The following is a 26,480-nucleotide window of genomic DNA, read 5'->3' on the forward strand; positions in this document are numbered from 1 at the left end:
CAAAGCTGCTTCTTTGAGCCTACTTTGAAGTAGTAATGCTAGTGGGTCTGAAATCCAGATCTACGCGCTAATCTATGGTTTCGCCTTCAAACGGAGCTGAGTTACAAAGAGCTCGGGAAGATTTTGCATCTATTCAGCAGGCACAAAATCTTTAATTTTCTGAGGAGCAAAAACTCCCCAAGAAACTTCATATAGCTCCTTAGGTTTTGCTTAGCATACGTGATAAAACATTGATTGTCGCAGTTTGGTGACCCATGAAATTTGGGGGTTAGTTTTCTCTTCAGACCAGAGCATATAATTATGCAAATAAAGAGCTGTCACTGATCTAGTGAAATACTCACAAACACATGCAATCCGAAATGGAACAGAAAAGTGAAAATTTGTGGTATTATGATGGTTACAATGATAAATGACATCTCCTTCCAAGTTTCTCGAGAAGTGCATTTTTCACACTTTGTCGCGCATGTCAGGATGCTGCGGGCACACACCGCGGCGCACACACGCACACACACGTCCCGCAGGATCCAGACACCCACAAATGCGTGCACAGGCACACACACACACACACACACACACGCACCCATCCCTCGACTCCCTGGGATTTGTCTCTGCCCGAGCGTGCGGTGGATGCATACATTCTTGGCAGGTTATTTTTGGTTTGGCTGACTCGAGCACGGTGCAATATGTGGCTACACGCGGTTTTGGATGTGACACTTTCCATTTGTACTTCTGAATGAAATTTCTAGAGGGGTAAAAAAAAAAAAAAAAAAAAAGAAAAAAGAACAAAAAAAAAAAAAAGAAGAAAAAGAAAACAATTAGTGATATTTCTCGGGGACAGGAGAAATGCACTTTCCCACGAAAAGCAGCATCTTGTGACTGAGTCCCAGAGATTCACACCGCGATGGCTGCAACCAGCGCGGAGCAATGGGTGCACAATGCAATTTCTTTAATTTCTTTGCTTCCCCCCCCTATTTATTATTTATTTTTTTCCATAGCCCTGCTGCGTTTGAGGGTCCCCATGGGGCCGGTGGCTGATTTCCCCCAGGACCATTCTTTCCCCCTCCTTGGCGAGGAAATGCTGCTCTCCGACGGGGGGATCGCTCTCCGAACCCCTCGCCCCTCTCAGGTGTCACCCTGGTCACAATATCACGGGGATGTCGCGACATGTCCCCGCCACTGGGTCCCGACGAGGTTGATTTCAGACCCCCCCCCCGCCCCCGAGGAGGTCTAGCCCCAAAAAGACATCGATCCGGAGAAAAACCCCGAGGACCCCCGGCCGCCCCTCTCGCCGTTACCTCTCCGCACGGATCGACGCCGGCAGCGCCTCCGCGCAGATCCCGCGCATTTTGCGCGGCCGTGCAGCACTGCTCGCGCCTCCCGGGGGTCCCTCCCCGGCCAGGGGGGTCGGCAGCTCCGCCGAGCATCCGCGAAACCTCCCCGCAGGCTCCACCCGTTTTATTACCGCTGTTATTTTACGCTGGGGTTAATCGGGATTAATGCAGGGCGGTGGGGAGTGCCGCGCACCCCGCGGAGTGTGGGGGAGTGAGGATGGCACGGGGGGGCTGGGGGTGAGGGAGCACCCCCGGGTCCGTCACCCCACGGGGGACTTTTGTAGGGGAACTCAAGTGTTTGTGGGGGGCAGCCCCCGGCGGTACCTGCGGGGGGTCTCGGCGCTGGGACACAGGAGGCGGGATAAGCTCATCTTTATTTTGGCACGGAGTCCTCGGGGGGACCCCCTGCGCTTCGCAGATCCTTACAGAAGCACAACCCGAGGCGAAGGCGCGGTAGAAAAAAGCCCCGAGAAAAGGGCGGCTGTTACAAGCAGAGATTTTTTTTTTTTTTTTTTTTCCCCAAAAACTTTCAAATAAATCCGTCACCGCGACGCTTGGCACCTCGCTGCCTCTCCCGGTGCAGGTCAAAACTCCCCGGGAAGAGCACAGAAACCCCAAATGCGTCCTCCGACCGGGGAGGAAAGGCCGGGGGCGGCTGCACACCGAGCCCCTCTCCCCATCTCCCCCCGCCCCCCCCCCCAAACTTCAGGCTCCCGGTACGGTAAACGCCGCAAAAAGGATGATTTCGGCTCAAAACCGGCCAGTCGTCCGCCCCGTGCACCCCTGAGGGTCTCTGAACCCGGAGGCACCGGCCCCCTCCCCATCCCCCAAATAATCCCCGTCCCCCAGGTGAACCACGGGGAGCATCCCACTAGCGGGGGTCCCGAACCTACGGGCACCTTTTTTGCCTCCCCGCTGCTAACCACATCGGAGGCGAGGCCGGCACGGCCAGTGAAGAATAATAAAAAAAAATTAGATCACTCTAATTTCGCATAATCAAAACGAAAAGAGCTTAATTAGCGTGCTCGCAGGCCGGGCACGCTGTCAGGCACGTCTTGGGATGCGCGGCCGAAAGTTGCCGGCACCGAGGGCGGTGGTGGGGGGACCGGGGGGGGACCTGAGGAGGACCCAGGAGGGGCACAGGGGGGACAAGGGGGGACAAGGGGGGTCCAGCCCGGGTGGGGACGGTGCGAGCAGGGAGCCCAGGCCCCAGTGATCGCCACGGGACAGCAAGTCATTACAAATCCGGTGTATTAAAACGGAAGCATCTTTGCATTTAAAAATAAACGGGAAAATGTGCCCCCTTTTTCTTTTTTGTCTGTCTCTCTCTTTTTTTTTTTTTTTTTTTTTCTGTCATATTTCACAGTGTGATTCAGGCATTTAATGAATAGGCATTTTTTAAGTGGAGCTTTCAAAAGGAAGATAAGATCCACAGATAATGCCATTGATCCGGCAGGAGGAGAAAATCTCTACAACAAAGGGGCTTTCCCATAAATCGGGACCAAACTTCTTCGACCCTCCTACCGGCAGAAAATGAAAGACTGAAGAGTTGATCCCACTTGGTCCCAGAGAAAGAGAAGGCGACTGACTCTGAAATCACTACCGAAATCACAGGCTTGTTAGCACTTCTGAGTTAGAGCCCTCTTTAGAAAAGAGTAATTTGTGTTTTGTTCTGTCTCAAACTAGAAGGAAGCAGCAAAAATCCTGCAGGCAATGGGACCACGACGATGCTGTTAAATTCTGGCATCAGCCTGGTGCAGGGCTATGTCAGGGCAATTAGAGCTGCACCACGCTGCACTGTGCAGTACCACTGTCAGCCTTAATCTGCGTGCTGATGGGCAGCACGAAATCCAAGTTACAGCCCACAGGAAGCACAACCAGTGAACCCATATTGCTTTGACAGTTGCACTCATCTAGAAATAATGCAAAACGCTATTTAGATGTATACATCACGACCCTGTGCTCTAGGAAGAAAACAATCTAATGAGGGGCTGGGAGACTGCTTGCAGGAAGCAAGCAGTGAAGAGGTTTCCCCCTCGTCCTCCTTTTACAATTCTTCGTATTTTATTCTGTTGGAGCGCCGCGTCGGGGTCGGCTTCACCGAGCTGTTCTTTGCCTCCAGGGCTTCGCTGAAGAACCTGAAGATGGATGGGAAGCTCTTCCAGGAGGTCAGCTCGTGGCGCTCCGTACCTGCAGAACAGAGGGGACAGAGTGACCGGGGGATGCTGCACACCGCGGCTGGCCCCGTGCCCAGGGCATCACAGAGAAACAACAGCAACCATCCACATCCATTTCCACATCCACATCCGCATCCATATCCACACCCATGCTTGTGTGGGAGTCGCAGACCCTGCGGACTGGGAAGGTGAGGACCCTGCAGCACAGTGACAGCACTACCTCCATGAAGAAACGTTTGCTCTTCAGATCTGGAGCACCTTGTCCTTTTATTTTTTTATTTATTTATTTTATTTTTTTTATTTTATTTTTTTTATTTTTTGCCCAATACATGTGTATTGACCAAGAAGGGACACCAGACCCTAGCAGCACTGCCTTCCTCGGTAGACCCATACTTGATGAACCCATACATGATGCGCGGGCAGAAAACAGGAGCCTTTCCACTTACCCACACACAAATTCACTCATACCTCATCGTTTTGGAGGGAACCTCTGTTACTTTGCAAGCACTTCCTTGAATGCCTCTCACATTTGCTTTATCAAAAAAAAAAAAAAAAAAAAAAAAAGCAGCAAAACAGCCCCCAAATGAAACCAAGACGCATGCCCACCCTCCTGTGGAGATGAGGAGCCAAACGTGGTGGAAGAGTTGGGATCTCTTCCTGGATAACCCAATTATGCGGGGATGCTGCCGGGAAGTCTCTGGATCCTGGGCCTCCGTTTGATACTTTAACATTGTTAATGATAATTCTTTAGTCTGTAATAGTAGGTCATTGCTATGGTTACTCTACAATGGTGCAACACTTCGCTTTCCCCTTCAGCTATTCGCTCAGACCCGGTAACCACATTTGTTGCTTAGCAACAGTTTTGTGACAGCATCACAATCTGGGGGTGACAACAATGAAGGACACGGTGGCCCTGGATGGCCCCGGAGGGGATGCCACCCTCCAGGGATGCTGGGTACAGTGCCGCCGCTGTGGTGCCCCCATGAGACCCTCATCATCCTCGCGGGATGCATGTCCTCAGCACGGCGCCTCTGTGAGGAGGCCTCCAGTGGAGGCCCGGCCATTTGCCTCTCCTCCCCTGCATGCCCAGAGGCAACCACCCCATCATTTCCCCAAAAAAAACCCTCTGCAGAGAGTTGACTGCTTCCCACACAAAGAGACGCCTGCCTGCAAAGGCAAAGCACGCTGCACACAGGCGCACATTCCCACACCCCCATTTCCCGTGTTTGTCCTAGGGAGACAGCTTGTGACACCTAGTGCAAATTTCCTGGGGCATCTTTCGCTCAAACACTCCCCACCTCCAAATCCATCCCACCATTTGCAGGGCGACAGAACAAGCATGGGTTTTATGGAGGGGTGCTCCTTTGCTGCTGCGGCTTCCTTGCACTCCTGTGTCACATTATGTTCCTTCTCTCTCTCTTTTTCTTTCTTTTCTTTCTTTCTTTCTTTTCTTTCTTTCTTTCTTTCTTTCTTTCTTTCTTTCTTTCTTTCTTTCTTTCTTTCTTTCTTTCTTTCTTTCTTTCTTTCTTTCTTTCTTTCTTTCTTTCTTTCTTTCTTTCTTTCTTTCTTTCTTTCTTTCTTTCTTTCTTTCTTTCTTTCTTTCTTTCTTTCTTTCTTTCTTTCTTTCTTTCTTTCTTTCTTTCTTTCTTTCTTTCTTTCTTTCTTTCCTCTTTTTCCCCATTTCCTTCACTCTGTCTCTCTCTCATCAACAACATTCCTCCTTTGTGAAAGGGCCATCCAGAAACAAAAAATGGCAAAACAATAAGTTTCAGAAGCCTCCCCTTCCCTTTCTCAGCCTTGCCTTCTCCCATGCACTCTCCTCCTTCCCTCAAGAGAGATCAGGCTCACATTCACTGGTGTTACTGAAACTGATTAACCTAAAGCTTTCCTGAAGCAACCCCTCTCAACCCACCCCTCTCAAAAAACAATTCAAGCTTTGAATCTAGAGGGACTCAATGATTCAGTGGTCTAAAGCAATTTTAACACTTCCTATTTTCCCTTTCCTAGTAACAATCTCACTGACAGATGAACAATTTCCCTGGTGATAAAATCACTACAATGGCTATTTAGTTTCTGGGATTATGATGATTCTTTGCTTGATTAATATTGCAATAAGAAAAGCTTGCCAAGTAACTGCCTTGGCCCTTTACAGTCATTTAAAGGTCAAATTTTGTCCTTACTTATTCACATTCAACTACTACTAAAGGGAGAGACCTAAAAATTTAACACTGCACAGACTGTGCATTTATGATTTATATACCGAAGGCTTGGAAAATTAGACAGAAGGAAGAGGAGTTATGTCCTCAGGGTGATGACAGATTTGGCCATAAGGCTTTCGCCAGAGGAAAAATATCGTTGATGAATGCAATCTCAATCGTGTATTTAGCAGTAGACAAATCTAAATTAAATGCATGAGAAGCCATCTATTTTTTGATTGAAAGAACCGTTTGTGAGAGTCGGGTAATACGAGGTGGCTGTACTACAGCCGAGATACTCTAAGGTATATATCCTCTTGGTGCCTGCTAATTTCGATGGCTGTGATTATAAACTGCACGATGCGGTTAAGCAACGACATTCATTCTCGGAAAAATCTGAGGAGCACGGTGCAATGAAAGGACATGTGATGGCCGCCAAGCGTGGGAGACAGCTTGAACATCCTAAAACAAGCCAAGGCTGCTGCTGCTGAAGAATCACAGCCATTGATCCTGCCTCTCCTGACTGCGCAAAGACCCGGAGGGGCAGCCCAAGAGCTTCCCGAGGACCCGCATAGGAACGGGAGCTGAGGGAGCACCAGTATGGCATGGCTGGACAAAATGCATGAGCAGCCAAAGGTCTGAGAGATGAGTGACCTGCTGGCTGCTGGTGTGGAAGGAGGCAAGGGAAACGGTGCTGTGTCAAGTTCAGGGCACCGTGGGGAAGCAGCGCCAAGGCGAGGGGGGATCCGGCAACCAGGAGGGAAAACGAGCAATGAGTAACGCAGCGAACGGGCTTCAGAATCAATTTACGCACGGCAAGAAAGAGATACTGACAGCTGGAAATAATGCAGGCTTGATGATACAGTTGTTGATACAAAAAATCAGGTGAGGGAATACTCGCTAAAATTTAATATACAAATCACCGGGTCTGGATGACATGCATCTGAGGGTCTTCGGGGAACCAGTTAATGAACTTGCTGAACTACTAGCAATTATTTCTGAGAACTCATGCACAATCAGGTAGGCACCAGAGGACTGGGGCGGGGGGAGGAAGAAAAACAATGCTAATTTGAGAAAAGAAGGATTAAATGAAATCACCACACATAATATTTACCTTTGAATATTATTAAAGTAAGAGATCGACATTTAAAAAAAAAACAACCCCGCAGGTGCCTTGAGGAGAACAGAAGCTGTAGAACAAAACGGGCTCAGATTTCACAAGAACAGACAAAAAATGAACTCGCCCACTTCACTGAACCACGGAATCTAGCAGGCAGAAGACAGGGCCATGACCACATCCTCCTGCACAGCCCAGTCAGACACCACAAGTGCGGGAGGGATGTGGGGCATCACCTGCAGCATGGTGCCACCACACCTTGCCCACCATGCCTGTGGCGACCACCACGGTGTCCACAGGTTTCTGGTCCTGCACCTCATCCCAGCACTGTCCCTTGCCTCTGGGTGGGCTGAGGCTGTCTGAGCTTCTTGTGGGCTGGCTAGAGGGCTTTGGAAGAGAAATAATAGGTGTGGTGCAGGGCTGGAAATAGAGCTGTGGTGTCGCTGAGGGATTGGTGTTAGGACTTACGTCTTTTAAACATGGTTATTAGTGATATGAGAGAATAATGGTAGCACTTATTAGTTAGCTGGATGAATTAGCAGGTGATACAAAGAAGAGGACATGAAGAAAAAGAAGGAAGAGAGAAGAAATAATACTAATATTGACACTAATATTGATACATACTAATATTGATACTGCTAACACTAACACACATGAATACAAATTCAATTTATTAATGCTAATGCTATTGCTAATAAATGCTAATACTAATATTGATACTAATACTAATGCTAATGCTAATAAATATGAATACTGATACTGATACCAATAATTACTAATACTAATACTGATAGTAATATTGATACTCGTACTGATACTGACACTAATACTAATATTGACACCAATACTAATGCTAACAACAACAACAGCAATAACAACAATAACAAAAACAATAATATAAACAAAAATAGTTAATAACAGGAGCCTAAATGGGCAGGAAAAATGGAAGAGGGAAGAAAAGGAGCTTGTATTGGTGCTTGCCGAGGTGGCATCGTGTTGCATGTGAGCACGGTGTGGGTGACCCTGTTGCCACGCAGGCCTCCCTGCTTGAGAAGTTTTTCTGCTGAGACCAGCTGCGATGCTGGCCTTGGCTCTGGCCCCTGGGGCAGCAGCTCCTCCTGCAACACCACGGCCTTTGAAATGAATTAAGGGTGCTCTGCACCTCAGGATTTAGTCTCTGATGGAGCAGGCAGCGTCACAGCTCTCCATGAAGCACCTTGCATATTGGAAAGCTTCCACCTGGCGTCAGTGGGAGCCACACCGGGAGGACCCTTGCTGTTACGTCTGTCATCCCAGGCACACGTGTATCGAGCCTTGCCAAGGCCTCCTCCAGGGCTTCTCTGTTTCCACAACATAGAGGAGCAATGCCAAACGCACAAAGAGATGATGATCCACGTTCCCTCTGGCCTAGGGAGGTGAATGCAGTTCACAAGGCCTTGCTGGAAAGGCCTCTCTTTCCTTGTCATGGTATCTACACACACAGAGTCTTGATCCTCATGTATGCCATTGTGTAATGGTGTAATGATGCAATGATGCTGTCCAAACCTGCATGCGTGCATCAGGAAAAGCGGTATTCTACCTGCTGCACCCGTCTTTTCAGATGCTCTTCCCTTTCCCAGAGTTCTAACCAGGAACTTAACTTTTTAACCCCTGACTCCATCAGACGTTACCCAGAGTGACAGGTTTAACTATTTTTAATTCATAAAGTTTCTGCATTTACTATTTTTGGAGAAGGGTCCCTTAGATCTGCACAGAGGAAGTGAAATGTGATCTGCAGAAATTACTGTGGCTGCTGTGACTGCTTTGCTCTACTGAAGTAAATCTCCAGATCTGAAACCCCAAAACAGAAGATCATCATCAGGAGATCAGAGCATCATCAGTTGTTTTATCAGGAGATTTAACAAATATATTTGTTTAAAATCATTATGCACTTTTGATGGGGAGCACAAGAGCTTCAGCAAAAAATTGGGGAAGAATCCATTAGCTCAAGAGGTTTGAGAAAGGATGATCTTAGGAGCTTCTGCATATGCAGTTCTGAACATCTCAGTGGTGAAGAAGTGTTAAAAGCTTAAGCAAAATTAAGAGAGAAGTCATAAACCAATTAATGAAATGGAAGCAGTGATTTCTGTAATAATAATAATAATAATAATAATAATAATAATAATAATAATAATAATAATAATAATAATAATAATAATAATAATAATAATAATATAATACCACACATGCACAAAAGAACAAAACCTTGGTGTGTTTAGTTTGGCTTAGATGTAATAGTTTGTGGAGTCATGGACATGATAGTAATCTAGAAGTGTCTTGGTAGGGAAATGAATTCTTTGGAGGAACCATGAGGGAAGAACCAGGCAAAGCTGGAGGAATGAAATACAGCTTAAGTAGAGGGCTTAGTCCCACAGTAAGTTGTTTTAGATGGAGTGTTCGTGCGAGAAAAATCGTGGGAAGCTGTTTGGCAATGCCAGAGAACAGACTACACATACTAAGGCATGTTATGCTTAGCTATTACCTCCTGTGACACTGACAACAGTGTTTACTTTTGTCGGACATTTATTATCTGTAATATCTTTACTAGAATGACAGAAATGGAGCAGCAAGAATCCCACCAGCCCAGAACAATGATTACCTCTGAACCCTCTCCTCCCCCCCCCCTTTTTATTTTTCCTCATTTACAGCACATAATCTACTCAGAAGCAGCAAGTGGTTTGGAAAGGTAACAAAATATTAACAGCCTCCTCTCAACCTGCACACAACTGATGGGAAGACTCATGCAAAAGCTGAGTCAGAGCAAGGTTTACAAAGTGAGAAAGAGGCTGGGAGCCAACATACCACTGCAGCCATCATTTCCATCACTGTTCATTAAATATTAAGGGCAGTCCCAAGAGCATGGGTCATTTGTTTGCTTCTCTGAGCACTAACCGGTCAAATAAGCCAAAGTTGTAAGGTCGCTCACTTCTGAGTGCAGGTCAAGTCATTTTCTTTTAAGCATGCATTATAAAAAGGAAAAGAGAGCTACTGCGTTACCAACAGGAGGAATCACAAACAGGTTAGCAGTCGAAGGTGCACAATGATCAATGGCGTTTAAAGAGATGGAACAGTTTCAGAAACCCAGTGGTTTTCAGGGACTGGTCCTGGGCAGCAAACTCATCCTATTCCTATTTCTATGTGGACACCTACATGCAAATCTCTATCATCACCATCTACAGACATTTCTACATCTATCTGTATTTATATATGAACATCAGTATTCCTTGCCTGTCAAATATGAGATGGGGAGTTCACTTTACATCACAGAAGGTATTTTGGTGGTGAGAAAGCACCTATGGAAGCTGCAGGATCTCATCGCATTAAGTAGCAATGGGTCAGGCAACAGTCTCTTGGGAATATTACAGGCATACCTGAAAAATTGCACATGTTCTTGAGTTTCTTTCCATCCAGCCCTGTTTTTTAATAGTTCATGATTTTACCAGCTGTATTTAGACAACCAGTAGCACTGATTCTATTTGCATGGTAGATCATAGCTCTGAAACCTGTTGATAATACACATCAGTGTAAACTTTTTAGTTGTAGGTTCTTTTTCTTCTATCATAAATTAGAAAAGAAAACAAAACAAAACATCCAACTTTATAAAATTGCATCCAAGAGCACAAAGTAGTTAGCATTTGAAAAACATCATTTTCTCCATCAGGGGAGAGGAAAGTTTTAAGTAAATGAAGTAAATGAAGAACACTCATTCACCTGGCTTCTTTGGAGACCTCTATAATACCCATATTTAAGCTTCGAGGCTCCCACAGGTTATAAACCTGGGAAACACCAATGTACAAGATGGCTCTTAACACGCAGCCGCACCGTGACAGCAGTCAGTGGCCTCTCCTTGTCCTGTGCTTCCCAAGGGAAAGTCCAACAGGGTTTTCTGTGGCTGTGCTCAACATTGCTGTGCTTCAGGGATGGGCAGCAGCCAAGACTGGGGCTAGAATGCTGCCCTAGTGTGTGCACAGCACTTGACATTTACACCACATCATGGCAGTACCTGTGTGCTCATTTAATTCATGCCAAATGAAATACTGCAGGGCAGATTTAAAAATCTGAGCTTATTCCAAAATCCCGAAGCTTTTCAGTGATTCTAGTGCTTACAGGGCGGAGATGTGAAGTTACACCCCTCGCTGGCAAGCTCTGCTGACGTGGGAGAGCACTACTTACGCAAGGAGTTTCATTGATTAGGGCAGGACCGGGTGTGTGAAAGGACCGGCGCTTAGAAAATAGCTACTCTCTGTGATGGTGTTTTACGATTATTTGCTCCTAAATAGTAATTGTACCATCAAACATCCGGATGGAGAATTAATTATTGGAAATAATTCAGAAAATGCTGATGTAAGCTTCCTTCAGTGAAGAACATCGCAGATTTGTAAAACCCACCAAGCAAATGAAATTATGTAAATCACCCGAGGAACAGCTGTACCAGCAGCATGAGCACGAGCCGATACGGCTTTGGCGCTCCCAGGCACGCACGCAGCCAAGGCGATGCTGTGGAAATGGCAGCGCCTGCACCCAGAGCAGCGAGGAAGGGCAGTGCTTTAAAATCCTGCATTATGTGACGGTAAAGACACCCTGCCTAATAAAAATGGAAGAGGGCCCTTAATCACCAGCAGGATAAGCACAGACCTGCAATTGCAAAAAAGCAATTATAAAGTAAAACAGCTGAATATAATTTTCCCCCCTTACGTGCCAGAACTGGTGTGGATGCCAACACTGGCAATCATGGAAGTGAAGGAGGTCTTTCCAGGGACAGAAATGGCCCCGTGCTGAAGGAACAAATGGGCCATGAAGCGCTGCAGCAAATGCCCAGTGCTTTTAGGATTTCAGCAAGAATCTGAATTCAAATGTCGTAAGCCTGTAGTGCATAAATGAACTCCTGCTGCCCCCATCCCCCTCGTGGAAAATGTTCATAATAAGGAGCATTTCAAAGGGTTTTTGTTTTCTGAAATTTCTGCTTGGATTATAATGTCCTGTTGTATCTTTGTAGGCAGAGGATTACAGTCAACATGAGCCCAGACAATATTTGCAGGTGCAGGAACAGCATTTTATGTACTGTACTTTTACAGTTAAGTTCAGAGGCAACTCAGTCTTGTGCTTCCTGCCACTGGTGCTCACACAGCACTCATCACTGTAAAAAAGCCCTGCCTTTGAAAGGAAACTCAATTCAACTCAACCCAACCCAACCCAACCCAACCCAACCCAACCCAACCCAACCCAACCCAACCCAACCCAAGTCAACGCAATGCAACGCAACGCAACCCCTCCATGGTGTCTCCACCAGCTCCCAGTCTCTGCCTGGTCTCCTGGTCTTTCTTTTTTTTTTTTTTTGGCTGAGTTTGTGCTGGCGAAGAAGAAAACCCCATCAATGTAGATGCACTGCCTCTGAGACACTGGCGGTGCTCCTGAGGGAAAGCTGAGCAAAACACATCCATAATCCTGCTGTCTGTGGCTGCTGGAGGGTGGGAACAGGGCAAGCGATGGGGACGTCCACCTTCTCTCCTGCCGGACACCTGCTCCAGGTGCCACAAGCTGCCAGAAAGGACTTAGCGCTTTGTGTCAAGAGGTGAAATTTAACAGCCTAAACCCAAATGATCTTGAGCATCCTGATTCAGCTGCTCAGTGCCCCCCGAGGTGTCTAAGCTCCACTGACACCTCTGTGCCTGACCTTAGAGCTTGTGCCTTATTACAGCACTGCCTCTGTATATGCTCAGAAACACCTCAGGCTTGACAGGGCAAATGCTTTCATGGGTCTCAGGCAGATAGAGAGGCCCCTCCGTAATGCTCAGTACGTACACAGGCCTCAGAGGGAGGAATGCCCTCTTCAATCCTTCTTTTTTTCCCAACTTTCTTTTCACTCCTTCCCCATTTTAATTCTGTTCAAGACACCCGTTTGTCCAGGAGGAACTTCTGAATTCCTCCCCCCAAACTTGCCCACCTCACAGCTCTTCCCAAACCCTTGCCCACCAGATGTCCCTTAATTCCTCTTGGATCTCATCCATACATCTAGACCATCTCTCCAGTCTTTATGGCTCCTAATTCCTTTTTTTTTTTTTTTTTTTTCCTTCGAACTGTTCTCATCAGACCTTCTCCTCGAAAACACCTCACTGGAAAACAGAGACTGAGACATGGTTTTGCCAGGTTTTTAAAAAACATGGGCACAGGCTGCACCTACCACTCAGGGATAGTGGTGAGACAGAAAAATGAGGGCACGTCCATGACAATGCAACAGCCCTACCCTGAATGGTACAACAAATGAGCAGTCAGTCTTCTATGTGAGAATGATGGTTTCATGGGAAATTTAGTACAGTTTTTAGTGACTTCATGGAAAGGAAACACATCTGTGTTTGTAAAATGCCTGGAAAATAGAGCTGGGCTACCAGAACACAAAAAAAAGCATAACAAAAAAGAGTTTAAAATTCAAGTTTTGGAGTCATGGACAGGTTCTCTGTTCATTCTGTTAAAATATGAATTTTACCAAGTAATTACAAAAAAAATAAAAAAAGCTCTATGGGAGAAAAACTGTGAAAAAATTGCTATGGTGGGAAGAAGACAGCGCTGTTTCACCAGTGAATTCACACTGATACAGTCAGCATTAACCTTCTTATGTAAGCATGACCTTTGCTGGTCATTGCGAATGAACATTCTTGAGAAAGGCAGGGGACTGAACCCAGACCGCGAGATTTCATGGGCAATGATCATTGTTGTGGGTCAAGTACAGCTGTGCTGCAATCATAAAGTTAATAACCTCTCCCACGGCAGCTTTACATACGGCTGTCTCCGAGGAATGCTATTTCTGTAACTCACAGCCTTTGGAGATGCTATTTATAATTTATAACCAATCTGAAGCGCAAAGATTTTTTCTCTCCTGCAAGTCCCAGTAATCAATACAGGTCTGCACCCATCACAGCCCCGTTGACGTGAAGTTGATGTGAAGTGGGTGAGCACTGTGGCTCAAAACCACTATGGTCACCTGCAGCATCTGCAAACGAAGGGGAAGGAATGCTCTGTTCGGGTGCCATCTCAGCTCTTTAGTGTCACAAACTAAATTAATTGCATATTTGCCTCAGAAACACTCAGAAACTTGAGTTTTTCTGGCGTGTGTCTCATGGACTTCAGGCATCCACGCCTTAATTCATAACACATCAGGAGCTGGTGTTTGATACTTGACGTGTCCGTAGCGTGGAAACCAGCAATTTAAGACTAAGCACTAATTTGCAGAGGCTTTGCAGATGCGAATTACACTAGATTTAACTAAGCTGAGTAACACTGCACTTCCCATGACTTAACCTCGGAGATGTCATCAGAGGGAGCATTCAAGATTAATGACCATGGAGCTGCACCAAGGGCACAGCAAAGCATAGGACATCAGGGAGGGAGGGGAGACGTTGGTGGCTGTACCTGAGATGAGATGAGAACACATACTGTGACAGAGGGGGGGTGACCTCCACCAATGCCCTGCCTGAAATCCCCTTTCCTGAGAGGTGGGCACATGCATGGAAGGTTGGTCTGCCACCAGCAACAGAGTCTGGGATGAACGTGGAAAGGTCAAGTTTGTGGTGGAAGGAGGAAAAAAAAGACAAAAAAATAAACCCTTTAAAAATGGAAGACTCTTGCTCTGTCTTTTTCTGCTTTTTCTGGCTTTTCTGTGGCTGGAGTAAGCTCATCAGGACCCAGGGACCAGCATGGGGAAGGACAGATGTGGATTTCTCCTGGAGGAACTGCAGGTCATGTCCTGCCTTGCAACCCTGGGAGAAGCACAACTGGCCTGAAAGCAGCCCCCAAAACACATCTTTCTGCTAACATGGTATTCATCATCCAATCGAAGAGCTTAAAAGTTTGTAGCCACTTCAACACTTAAATAAGCTCCCTTTGGGAGACCATATTTATTCCAAAATGAGGACTGATTTGCTACTGCCATTCAAATATATATATATATATATAAATGCCACCAAGCTCCAAAGCTATCTTCTAGCTGACATAGTCACCTCCATTCTGAAGGAACAATGTTTGTTTTCCCTACCAGACAGACAGAGGGGGAAAAAAAAAAGAGAGAGAGAGAAAATAGCAAAGCTTAATGACCCTGGTGCGTTACCAAATGCAAATTCTGATTTTGAAATACTAACCTGACCTAACAATCGACCTTCTGATGTGGAGTCTTCTGACAGAAGTCAGGCTCACAGAAAAAGCAAGCAAGATCCTTCATGTCATGGTAGGGATCTTCTGCCAAGGGTTCAGTGGGTGCTGAAGAAAATTTGAGTTTAGTCTCTCAGTGAGAAAGATGGTAAACCTCAAGAACTGGAAATGAAAAAGCAAGAACCTGCCAGGAAAGTATATTTGGAAGTGGAAGAGAGATGAAATATTTAAATGAGTTTCAAAACTTGTTTCAAATTGTTTTCTTTTCCTTACATTGAGAATCTTTTTTTTTTCTTTTTTTTTTTTTCTTTTTTATATAAAATTAAGACAGAATGGAAAGAAGTTGTCAGGGTAATTTCTCTCTGAAGAATTGCTGAACTGGAATTATGTCATCTTGCATTAAAATTATCAGTTATTGCCACAGTTGGCCCGCAAATATTATATTAAAGAAGCAGGAAGAAAATCACTAAAATACATTTGGGGAATTCTTTTGTTTGTGCCCTGTGCATATCTTTTAATACTTATTGCTCCAATTTGGCTTGGTTTGTCTAAAACACTGTAGGCTGTTTTTTCAAAACAAGCCTAAAACAACTGTTGATATATTAGAGAAAAAACGACATGGGGAAAAACAAGATTGAGGTGGGAGCTGAAGTTTGTCTAAATGAGAACAATATCAGCATGCACAAATGCACAGACAAGCACAGTTTGACAGTCACTGCTCATAAAAGATCCTGCAAGGAGTTAATATGAAAACTAAATCTCCTGTAGAGGGAAGTTGGAGGGGAGCTCATATATAAGCACTTAAGGAAAACTTGCGCTGTGGCTGGAATACATATAGCGCGTTCCCCATTAGTCTAGGGATAAATGAAATGCAATAACCACGATATATTGCTATATTAAATTAAGAAAATATTTTTTTCAGTCTTTTGCAAAAAGAGGGAATCTATGACTGACTAAAAAGCAACGCGCTTTCCGTCAACAACATACCCATCTGTTTTGACACGCTTTTCAGAGCCAGTACCAAAACGACATGAATGCTTCACATTTCGTGCCTCTGTAGCTGCACTACGTGACTGCTCCTCCCCGCAGGAACCTCACCGAGCCTTGCAGTGCAAATCCTCCACATCTCCAGATGCCTCGGGTGGATTTTCCACCGAAGGCCTACAGGGTTGCCTCCGAGCTGGGAAAGGAAGGGGATGTGCAGGGCTTGCTCCCATACGGATCGCTCCTTTGTGAAGCCAGGAAAACCAGTCCCTGCTCAGAAAACACTGCCCCAGGCTTCGCTCTGTGCATAGGGGTCCTGCTTGGGTCTGGGGGAGAAGAGTGACTCCCCTCCATGCAGGGAGCCCCCACACACCATTGCACTGCATCCCAATGTGCCAAAATGCCCCCGCTGGGGCAGGACCATGATGGCACCTGCCCCGTGGCCCAGGGTTTCTGTCACTGATCCGAGTAACAACCACCTCAACTATGGTAATTTCCATATTTTCTGTGTTTTCTTTAATAGGGAAGCACCTTGAGGGGACCATGCCGCTGCCCTTGCACAGCACTGGCTGAGCTGGACATCTGATGTGCACGCCGGTACATAAATTAAGTTTCACAACAGAAACGGTTCAGAAAAAAAAAAAAAAATCAAATAAATCTGTGGCAGACAAGCTTAGCAAATCAAATAGATGCAACTGCTTTGGTACGGGCTGGGAAGTGCTAAAACCAAATGCTTCCTTAGGACACCCATTGCTTAATGTGGCTTTCTGAAATATGAAAAGCAGATACTTTTTAATTGGGTTTAGTATCCCAAATGGGTCATGGAGATATTCCTATCTGACTTTTGTGTGTTAAGCAAGTAGATTCTTTGTAGTTAGGGATCTCCATAGTTTCCATTATAAGAGCTTGTCTTCAGTTGCTTATAAATTTTGCCAAGCTAAGTATTTGGGATGAAAATTCCCATGCTCTGTTTCTGCCTCAGGCTGATTATTATTATTTTTTTTTATGTTTCAACTAAAAGGATTTAGTCACTTCAGGAAATAAGATTGAGGAAAAACATGTTTTGCCCCTGTTGGGGAAAAAAGAAAAAGGAAAAAAAAAAAAAAAAGAGACAAGAAAAGAAAGCCTTACAAGAAATTCACTGAGCAGCTCCTGCGTCTCTATTCTTCACAGCAATAGTCTGCAATTTGGAAGGTATGGTCCCTGTTGTCCTTTTGCAGTTCCCATGAAAAACCACCCAGCTTTCTGCCTCGTCACAGTCCTTTGAAAAGTCTCATTTGCATATGCTCAGTGAAGAGTCCCCAGAAGCTGGCACCCAAAACGGGCCCACGACTGCTCTGAAGATGCTGCTTGCGAGAGGCGGGCCCTGTGGGCACTGTGGCATCAGGCACAGGAACCGAGCGTGGCTTCACTCCATCCTGCGCTCCAAATGCAGGCGAAACAAGGAAAGGAGGGAAAAGAAAAAGCCACTTAATAGCACAAAAGAGAGGGGAGAACTAGTCCTGGGGGCAGACTGAGAGCGGAGCTGGCTGTGCAAGAAGGCTGCTGGAGGGAGGTGGACCTGCAGCTGGAAGGAGGGCAGCCCAGGGCAGGGAACTGGCTGCAGAGAGGCTGGGGAGTGGGGACAGGGACCAGGGCGGTGTTGCAGGGGCAGCACCGGTGGCAGGAGGGTAACAAGGAGGGGAGCAGATGCAGCAGGCCGCAGTGGTGCAGGTTTTTCCATCTCGCTGGAGGACCCATCCCCTCCCAGCACCACCAGAACAGACCAGCTGGGTCGGTGCTTCCTTCTGCCTTAGCTTGGGTTCATGGAGAAGGCGACAATGAACAACTCTAGTGATATCAGCTGCTTTGCCTGGCTTCACTAGTACAGGCGCCTGGATCTATGATTTCCAGCTCCACACCTGGCCTGCATCAACAGAGCCTCACACGACAAAATTTCTCTTCTTGATGAGGCTAAAGAAAGTGAACTGCACACAGAAGAAGCACATTAAGAGAATATTTGAAGTGGAGATTGAAGGGAAAAGTTAGACAATCGGCTTAGTCAGTACCCGAGTGGCTCAGGGACAGGACCATGGTGACTACCGCTGCCAGTGGGAAGGAGGAGATGCATGGCGAGAAGGTTGCCAAGCAAGCAGCAAGGGAAACAGTTTGTGATCACACCATGCAGAGATTGGGAACTGCTTCTGGTGACTGGAGACTTGGCCCCTGGTGGAACGTGCTTATTGGCGCTGCTCTGATACAACTTCCATCTACACTGTGCTGCCCTTGGGGATCTCTTGTGCCTTCCTCCACCAGGCTCCTCCACTGACTCATTGCTTGGGTCAAAACAGACTGGAGTTTTTCAGCAGAACTTGAAATAATTTCATTTATAATGAAGCACAATGAGGAAACAAAGGAGAATGTAATACAGCTTGGGAAACTCAAGAAATACGGCACTTTAATTGCCATTCCATGGATAATGAATGGATTTAAGTGTTGGGTTTAAAAACAGATATTTAAAGTAAAAAACAATGTCTATTTTAAAGAACAACAGCAGGGAACTAATCTCACTAGGGGAGTAAAACTTGCATGATTTCCCAAGTGCCAGGGAGGGTTTTGAAGCACTTGCTGGAGTCTCACCACAGAAGCAGATCCTGTGCCACTGAACCATGCACAGTCAGGACGTTCCTGATCCTTCCAGGAAAGGCCTGGCTCACCTGGTTTCTTAGGCCCAAAGTTTCCAGGTGAGTATCTTCCCAGATATGTGTCACCTCTAATGGCCACTCACATTTACTGAACTACTAGTATTTTTATCTTAACCCAGCTGAAGATAACTGTTGTTTCCACCTGAGAGCACACCATGTCTGTATGGGGGCATGACCACTAGGGTTGCACAGCACTGTTGTGATTGCTGTAAAGAACGAGGATAACACAGAAATAATAATTTATGCTCAAAATAAAGCTCAAATAAAAATCAAGCCCAAATAACTCATCTGTGGTGAGTTTTTCCTGAGGCAGCCCACCAGAAGTTCCCAAGGCACTGGCCCGTAAGGTAGGGGCTCAGAGGAGCTGACCAACACCTGGGGACAGGCTGTGTACAGCAATCCAGATGGACATCACAGGTTGGCTTCATCTGAGGATGCATGAGCTGTGACTCTGCCAATCCAGTGGCGCACGGAAAGCACCGAAGAGCTGTGCTCGCTGCAGGGGACAAATTGCACTCGCAGGACACAACATATGTAGGAGCACTAAAGTATAAAATACAAAATGTTTGTACATTGTCATTGCTCACTCTAGCATGAACTGATTGGGCAATAGTCTGTCACTGTGGAGGACTCTGGATAATGTTAACCCATTAAAACTTCGAGCATTTCATACATCGTTGGAGCTGAGAATGGCCAGTCACTGAAAGCAGTATTACGCTGCAGTCACATCGCACGCACCTCTAGACTCATCCCAAAATTCGCTGCCATAACTTCAGCTAACAGTTACCTATCTGGGGTTTGGATAACAGAACAGTTAAAAAAAAAAAAAGGAATGAATGAAAAAAAACAGTATGAAGACTCATACAGGGCACCATGAACACAGCACTGACAGTTTTAATGATAAACCTATCGGAAAGAATCCATGCATCTAAACTTGTACTTGCTATGATGTGTGATGCTGTGACATGTATTTTGGGGTGCCAACCATACACAGTTTGTTTTTCTTGCTCCAGCTGTTAGCATGTACCTTTCTGTGCTAACATCATGGCACTCTTCAAATGAGACTCGAAGGAAGGGTGACATAGCCACAGGCACAGAATCAATTACCCCCAAACAACAATGTAATTGATCATTCTCAAATACAGAAAATCTGCTAAGCCCTGCCAAGCCCTAACAGGCTCAGTTTCAAAAGCAGGCACATAACACTCACTCAAAATCTGTAATAAGCTAGGCATAGTTTAAGGCATAGTTTAACCTGCCCAAGAACGCCATCACCTCTATAAGCATTCATGTTCAGTAGCATATTTATGACAACTGCAATGTTTGTGTATCATATTATAATTCAGACAACACAACACACTTTGCACACTTTTATCTATGCTTTATGGCCAGTATCTTTTATATATTACCAACTACTGTTCATTTCTTTGTTTACTGCTGCCATATCACAACGTACCTCCCAGGTGTGGCAACGGCTGATGTTGCTGCACGTACTCTTAGGAGCAGTTCTTGCTCACTACCTTGGGACACCACGTTTGCTCTGTGCAGTACAAAATCTGCTAACCCCAAACTCCTAATTATTTGCTGTTCCAAGCTGTCATAATGTCAAAGCACCATCTTTTATTCCAGGTGAGTCTTTTATCCTATGCATCTACCTGTAGCTGTTACATTTCAATGCACATGAAGGTACTGGGGCCTGGAGACATGAAGAAAGGAAAATGACATCTTTTTTCCTTCCACAGGCACACATATATACCCCATCTGACAGTGCCCTGGTATGCAACAGGCCATCAAGTATTTGGTAAAAACTTTGCAAACGATCATCATCTTTTCAGGACGAGAACTCTTCTACTCCCTTTGTATGCAGTCTTGAATGCAAATTGGGCACTAGCGTAGGCATTTCTCTCATAAACAGCTATGTTCCATTTATTTAACCTGCTAAAGCTAAAAACCGAGCAGCTAACATACTGCAGAAAGCCAAATCTACCCAAGGCACAAATTAGTTTGTTAAGCAACAGTCATTGGGTGTTACTGGTGTTCTTGGGTTTTGCATTTTCTTTCCTCTTAAAATATCTTTCCTTAAATTCGAAGTAATGTCATTAATTACAGCAGGCTGCTTGACAGGCTTCTCTGGTAACAGGCAGCACAGTACGTTTTCTTTAAAGGGCTCACGATACAAATGCTGAAGTAAGATGTGTTTTTACTTAATGTGGATAAAGTGTGTGAATGAAGTGTGAAAAATCTGAAGTGGGAATAAAAAACAAGCCTAAAAGAATTAGGCTCTTCCCTCTTTAAAAATAAATACTGGAAAATTGTTTCATTTAATAAAATTGCCAGCTTTGCAATCCAAAGAGCTCCCCTATAGTCCCTTCAAAGAAAATAAAGACAAATCATTACACAAGTGGCAATATAAACCCGTTCTTCTCTGTCACTTTTGCAAAAACTAATGCTTGAGCTGCGGACTTGTAACAAGTTTTGACTACGGGCCGTTGAAAATCTGGCACTTCCATGAAGCTCCATCAGGAGCAAAATGATCCACCTAGGGTGACGGTACTTAAACCTAATGTTTTGTGCCTGGACCCCTTTCCACCAGCACTGTGTCCCTTGTGGCACTGGATTTTCGTGATGCAGCAGCCGAGTCAGCCTCTAAGTCGGTAGGGGAAGGTCGTCTGTGCTCAATCGTGTGCGGACCCACACTCAGGGCTCACCCCCATCACCTGGAAGTGTGGAAGGGTGGGGCAAGGAACCAGACCCTTTTGGTCCCATCCATTTTTGTTCACTACATCAGAAACCAAACCACTGAGATTCTTCAACTCCACGCCCCAGATCCTCTTAGGAGGAACAGGCCAAAGCCAAGCTGGCTGAGCCGCACCCCAACCAGGCTCCCTGTGGTTTTATAGGTTTAAGTAGCTTAAGGTTATTTCATTGTGCCACACCGTCGTGGAGGAGCACTGGAAGTGCTAAGGTTGTCAGTCTGCTGAGCTATCAAAGATTAGCTCATGTAGGAATGTATCAACATCCTTCATATACAGCTAATCAAATTTGAAATTACTGACATGTCACCTTGAGGAGGAATTTGATTTATTATTTGCAAAGTAATCCAGAAAGCAGCGAGATGCACTGCTGTAAGAATTACTGTTATGCTGTTTATGACAATACATTAGTTTTGTTGCTTCTTTTGTGCCTTCACAAAATAATAGTAAATAACAAAACTTTCTTTGTGGCATTAAGTAGTCCAGAGAGCAACATGTAAAATGCTGCTCTTCAAAGTAATAATTCAGATATAAAACCACAGAATAATTGTTTACTAATCATTAATGTATGTAGCTGAAGATATGAATGTATGTAGCTGAAGATATGAATGTGTACAGTTATTTTCCCTCTTTGCAATGGACCCATACTTAATGGAGAAGGATACCAAAAGCCATTTTGGCTCTGCAACCTCTCTTGCTCATTTCTCCCCATTGGGTAGCAGGGCCTGCTCCAGTGGGATCAGATTTTAAATGTCATGCAAATAGCATACAAATTTTAAAATGCCATGCAGTTTAAGTGCATACATAATTTGTAGCATATTTACTTATATGTGCTCCTAAATCACAATGCCTGTGAACACAAACCAGGAATGCAGAAGTATGTACATTTTTCATGCACAAATGTGTGCTAAAACCATCTGAAAATCTGCCCTCTTGTAACTTCATATCAGAGGTGACTTAACTTTGTCTTGAAAATAAAGAAAACACAGGATCCCTCTCAAAAAAGTCAGATACCTGGTTAATTGCATTGCAGTATTCATCCAGTCTGCACCACAAATTAACACAGAGTACTCATGTATGCCACAGGCAAAGCTTCCCGAATTAAAGATTTATTTTTAGCACTGATAATTCGCTCCCGGTTGTTATGTATAGTTTTGTATGTATATAAATGTATGTTTATGGCACAACGTAAATAAGAGTTCTGCATTTGAGATCAGCTACCCTGGTAAGTAAATGACTATGCATATAAACAAATCTGTTCACTACCTTCAAATATTTTTATTTGTCATATAATTATATCATATATATATCTTCACAGATGTATAAAATATATTCTTAGGAAAATTGCCACAGAATGTTGTTGCTTATATTAAGTAAATGGTATATTTGTGTACTGTGCTCCGTACTTATATACATGAAGCATATTTGTATACACATAGAACTGCCAAATATTTCACTTCTGTTACTGTACACACAGGTTGATATTACTAGGAAAAAAAAATAAAAATAAAAACAAGTCCTAACTCTCTGGAGTGTTTTGGAGACCGGGTTACCAGCACCCCTTTCAGAAAACGTGTTTTAATGCTGACAAGGCAGCAACAAGATGCTTGAGGGAAGGATGCTGTATGGCCAGGTAGGCTCACAGCTAACAACACAGCCTTTACCCACCTTTAGTCCATTTAAATCGAGGCTGATGATTGTTGGCACCACCAGACAAGGTCTGGAAGAAGCTTGTGAGAACCCCTCTGCTGTCCAACTGGCTGCTTGCTGCGGGGTCATAAATTCCTGCCCACCACTTTAAGGGCTAGGTAAAACAGACCTCTGAAGAACTGACTTTACCCCGCATTCCATATTTTCTTCCCATCCCAGGCGCTCGGGGCCTGGCTAATCTACTAAAAGAAGCAAAAAGTGCATTTACAGGTGGCTTCGAGGAGAGGTGTTTCAAGCTGCAGCAGTGAGATCGAGAGGAAACAGGTTCTGAGACAGTGTGGGAATTTTCAAAATGGAATTTAAATAACTAAAAGAGTAACAAGGGATGTGAGGTGAATTTCAAAATATTAGCATTAACAACTTTCTTTTTTTAGACAGGTTCTCTCTGGCAAATAAAGCTGTTAAGTGATTTCAATAGCATCAATATTATACACAAAAATGTGATATCGTTAATAACAATGAAAAAGAAGAGAATTCTCACGGGAGGTATAAAACTGGTGTGCAACAAGTTATACCCTCACTCTCCTAATCCAGTCTGAGCCATTTAATTTCATGTTTTTAAAATATATTAAAAGGCGTGCTTTTTTCTTCCCCACAAAAGCCTCTTAAAAAGCATTCATAACACATCCATGCGCATATGAAGTAGGTGGTGGTATGCTAGCAGAGCCGAGGTTGCCACGTGGTTGTTCTGGGGAAGGACAGCCCTCAGTGCCAATGCTGAAGCTGACCAGACAGATCAGACCCTCGGGAGGGTCCTGGATTTACATTTCATAAGCTTAATAATATTCTGCCTGATTTATGATTTGCTGCCTGGAACAAAGAAGGTTGTGCTTAACAACTTTACTTTAGTGTGGGTAACTGTTGATCTCAAAATGGCACGTAAAATGCATTTACATCAGCGCTGCTAATAGGCCCATAATGATTCTTTATTATGTTTCAGTGAAAGGCAACTGAGTGACAGGTAACTGATTTTGTAGATCAAATAACTTTCTGCCACCCCCACACAGCTCCCAGCTGCTGCACACTTCACACGCCAATACAAATACAGTTGTAAAGTAGACAAATATATTATAACTACGTTATTAAATGAGACACAACACAGGGTGCTGGAAGACTCAGAGAGCTGTTTAATAGGGAACTACGGGGATGCGAAACTGAGTTCCACGAGGGTTTTGGCACACAGCCGGTGCCCCCGTCCCTGATGCCAGAGCTCAGCAGCACCATGCCTGTGCTCAGATAGTGCCTGCCCTGCCAGGGCAGGGGATGCTCACTGCACGGTGCTTAAAGAGAAGCATTCCGGTATGTAGGCATGGGTACTGCTCTCAGAGACACTGACAAGGGTGTTCAGAAATCCTGGTGCTGGAGGCTGATGGTGCTGATGGCCTGCAATGCTGCAAAAGCCTCCCGCTTGGCCGGGATTTATTTTTACGTGCTAAACTGTGGGTAAATAAGGCGTCGGAGTCTGTCTGATCATCTTTGACAACTCTAACCCTGCCATCACAGCCACAGGAGAAACCATCACGTACCCAGTCCTGACCTCCTCTTTAATCTGCGTGTGTACTCTCCCCGGACCCCGCAAATAAAGGGCAACCAGCAATTTACACATGAATCAGCCTTCTCTGCCGAGCAGGCACCAGAGACGTCCCTTCTGCCGTGGTGGGGAGAAGTGGCCAGGTCGGAGATGGTCTGCCCAGGAATCACGGTCAGCAGTGGCGGGCAGCAGAATGCTTGGCGGGATGCCTGGCGCGGGCAGCAGCCACGGAGAGCAGAGGAGTGCCGAGAGGGAAGCTGCTCAAAGCAGGCCATGTCACACAGCGTGGAGATACACCGCCGATAGGAGATGGTACAAGATACCTTAGCAGGCAGCCGTATGGAATTCAAGATGCATTTTGATGAGGCGCAAGCCTTGTGGTTACTTCAGGTCCTGGCTCCGCTTGCATGTGCTGCCGCTCGCAGCCACCACTGACACCGGCATGCTTAGGAGTGACTGGCCAGGGGCATGCATTGGCCAGCCCTGACAAAATGCTCTAATGACATCATTCTCAATGGTGAATAGCCAAACATTTTACAACGTGAAGGTCTACTGTAGAGGCAGTGCAGTGCTCGGTTTCCACCAAACATCACTGCTCAGAGGAGTTTCCGCTGTGCCTAAGCCCGGCCCGTGCTCTCCTACCTGGAGCAGGAGGCGAAGTGGGGACCAGCACTGCTTCATTGCACGCACTGGAAGTATTTCTGCAGGTGAAGCCACTGCAAACCCAATCCACCGCTCTCTTGTTCCCACTCCTGCCCCTTGTGGATGCCCTACTGGACGTAGCTCTGCCCCACACCCAGCTTGCTGCCACAAGGGCACAACACAAACAACAACATACAGCCTTTTAAAGCAAACAAGCAACAAGATGAAACAAGAGCAGTTTGGCTGATGAGATGACTTTACTTTCTAAAATCCCGAAACCAAAATATCAAATAAAAACTAGGATGTCTTCCTCCTTTATACCCTAGGTAAATGCCTTATTCTCTACAATTGCACCTTTTTATTGGGGTTACATCCATCCTATCTTTGTTTAACCTTCCTGAAAACATATTTATTGCTGAGAATGCTTATGGTATGCATCCGTGCTTCCCAAGATACACGGGAGTAAAAATAAGATTTCAGAAATTGATTCTGCCTTTGAAAAAAAATATAATTCTATGAGTGCTACACCTATATATCTGATGGACAAAACAGACCTACTGAGTCTAATTGCTTTAGTATTTACATGATGATATGAAGGTGTAAAATAATGATATAGGTTGGATATGCCTTCATTTAAATTTAATACCAACGTTGCTAGCATCTGATCTGCGTTTATTAGCATGGTACATTTTCTGTGAGTATGGTTTGACTAGATGCCAATGATTTTTGAACTATGTAGTGAAGCCAATTAGCTCTAAGAAATAAACTGATACTTCTCTCTAGTGTCATACTAACTGCTACAGTATGAATTATGCTGCTGATAAAGATGTTGCTATGAGCCAAAACATAACTACAAAGACTTAATCAACTTGCAACATTTACATAATCATAATAAGAAATTCAGCTCTGAAAGAGTTGTGTTTACGTCCCTAAATGTACGTTTTTAACGGACGCCAAAAACAAAGGTAAAAATTAATATAAAATGTGGTTTATTGTTCTCCAAGCCTTATGCTCTCCCCCATTTCCTGGAGCGGGCGCTGTCCCTCTGCCATCCCAGCCCCGGTCACGGTGGACGCGCTCCCTCCTCAGTGCCCTGCTCTCCCCTCGTGCTGCAGCTCTCTCCTGCCCGGTCTCGCTCCTTCTCCTCCCTACACATTGCTTCTGACCCCTCCTCA

General features: G+C 45.1%; 1 protein-coding gene across 5 annotated transcripts in view; it reads right to left on the reverse strand.

Moving 5' to 3' along the window:
- Window positions 1-1,687: 1,687 nt before the first annotated feature.
- The window catches only part of ARB2A (ARB2 cotranscriptional regulator A), a 251,607-nt gene continuing 226,814 nt past the window's right edge, over window positions 1,688-26,480 (reverse strand). For all 5 annotated transcript variants that reach the window (XM_038170230.2, XM_038170229.2, XM_038170233.2 and 2 more), the window contains one exon: window positions 1,688-3,521. In XM_038170230.2, the coding sequence (XP_038026158.1) occupies window positions 3,379-3,521 (143 nt within the window). In that variant the 3' untranslated portion in view covers window positions 1,688-3,378. The remainder of the gene's footprint in view (window positions 3,522-26,480) is intronic.

The sequence above is a fragment of the Anas platyrhynchos genome, chromosome Z, assembly GCF_047663525.1.
Source record: "Anas platyrhynchos isolate ZD024472 breed Pekin duck chromosome Z, IASCAAS_PekinDuck_T2T, whole genome shotgun sequence".
Taxonomy (NCBI): Eukaryota; Metazoa; Chordata; class Aves; order Anseriformes; family Anatidae; genus Anas; species Anas platyrhynchos.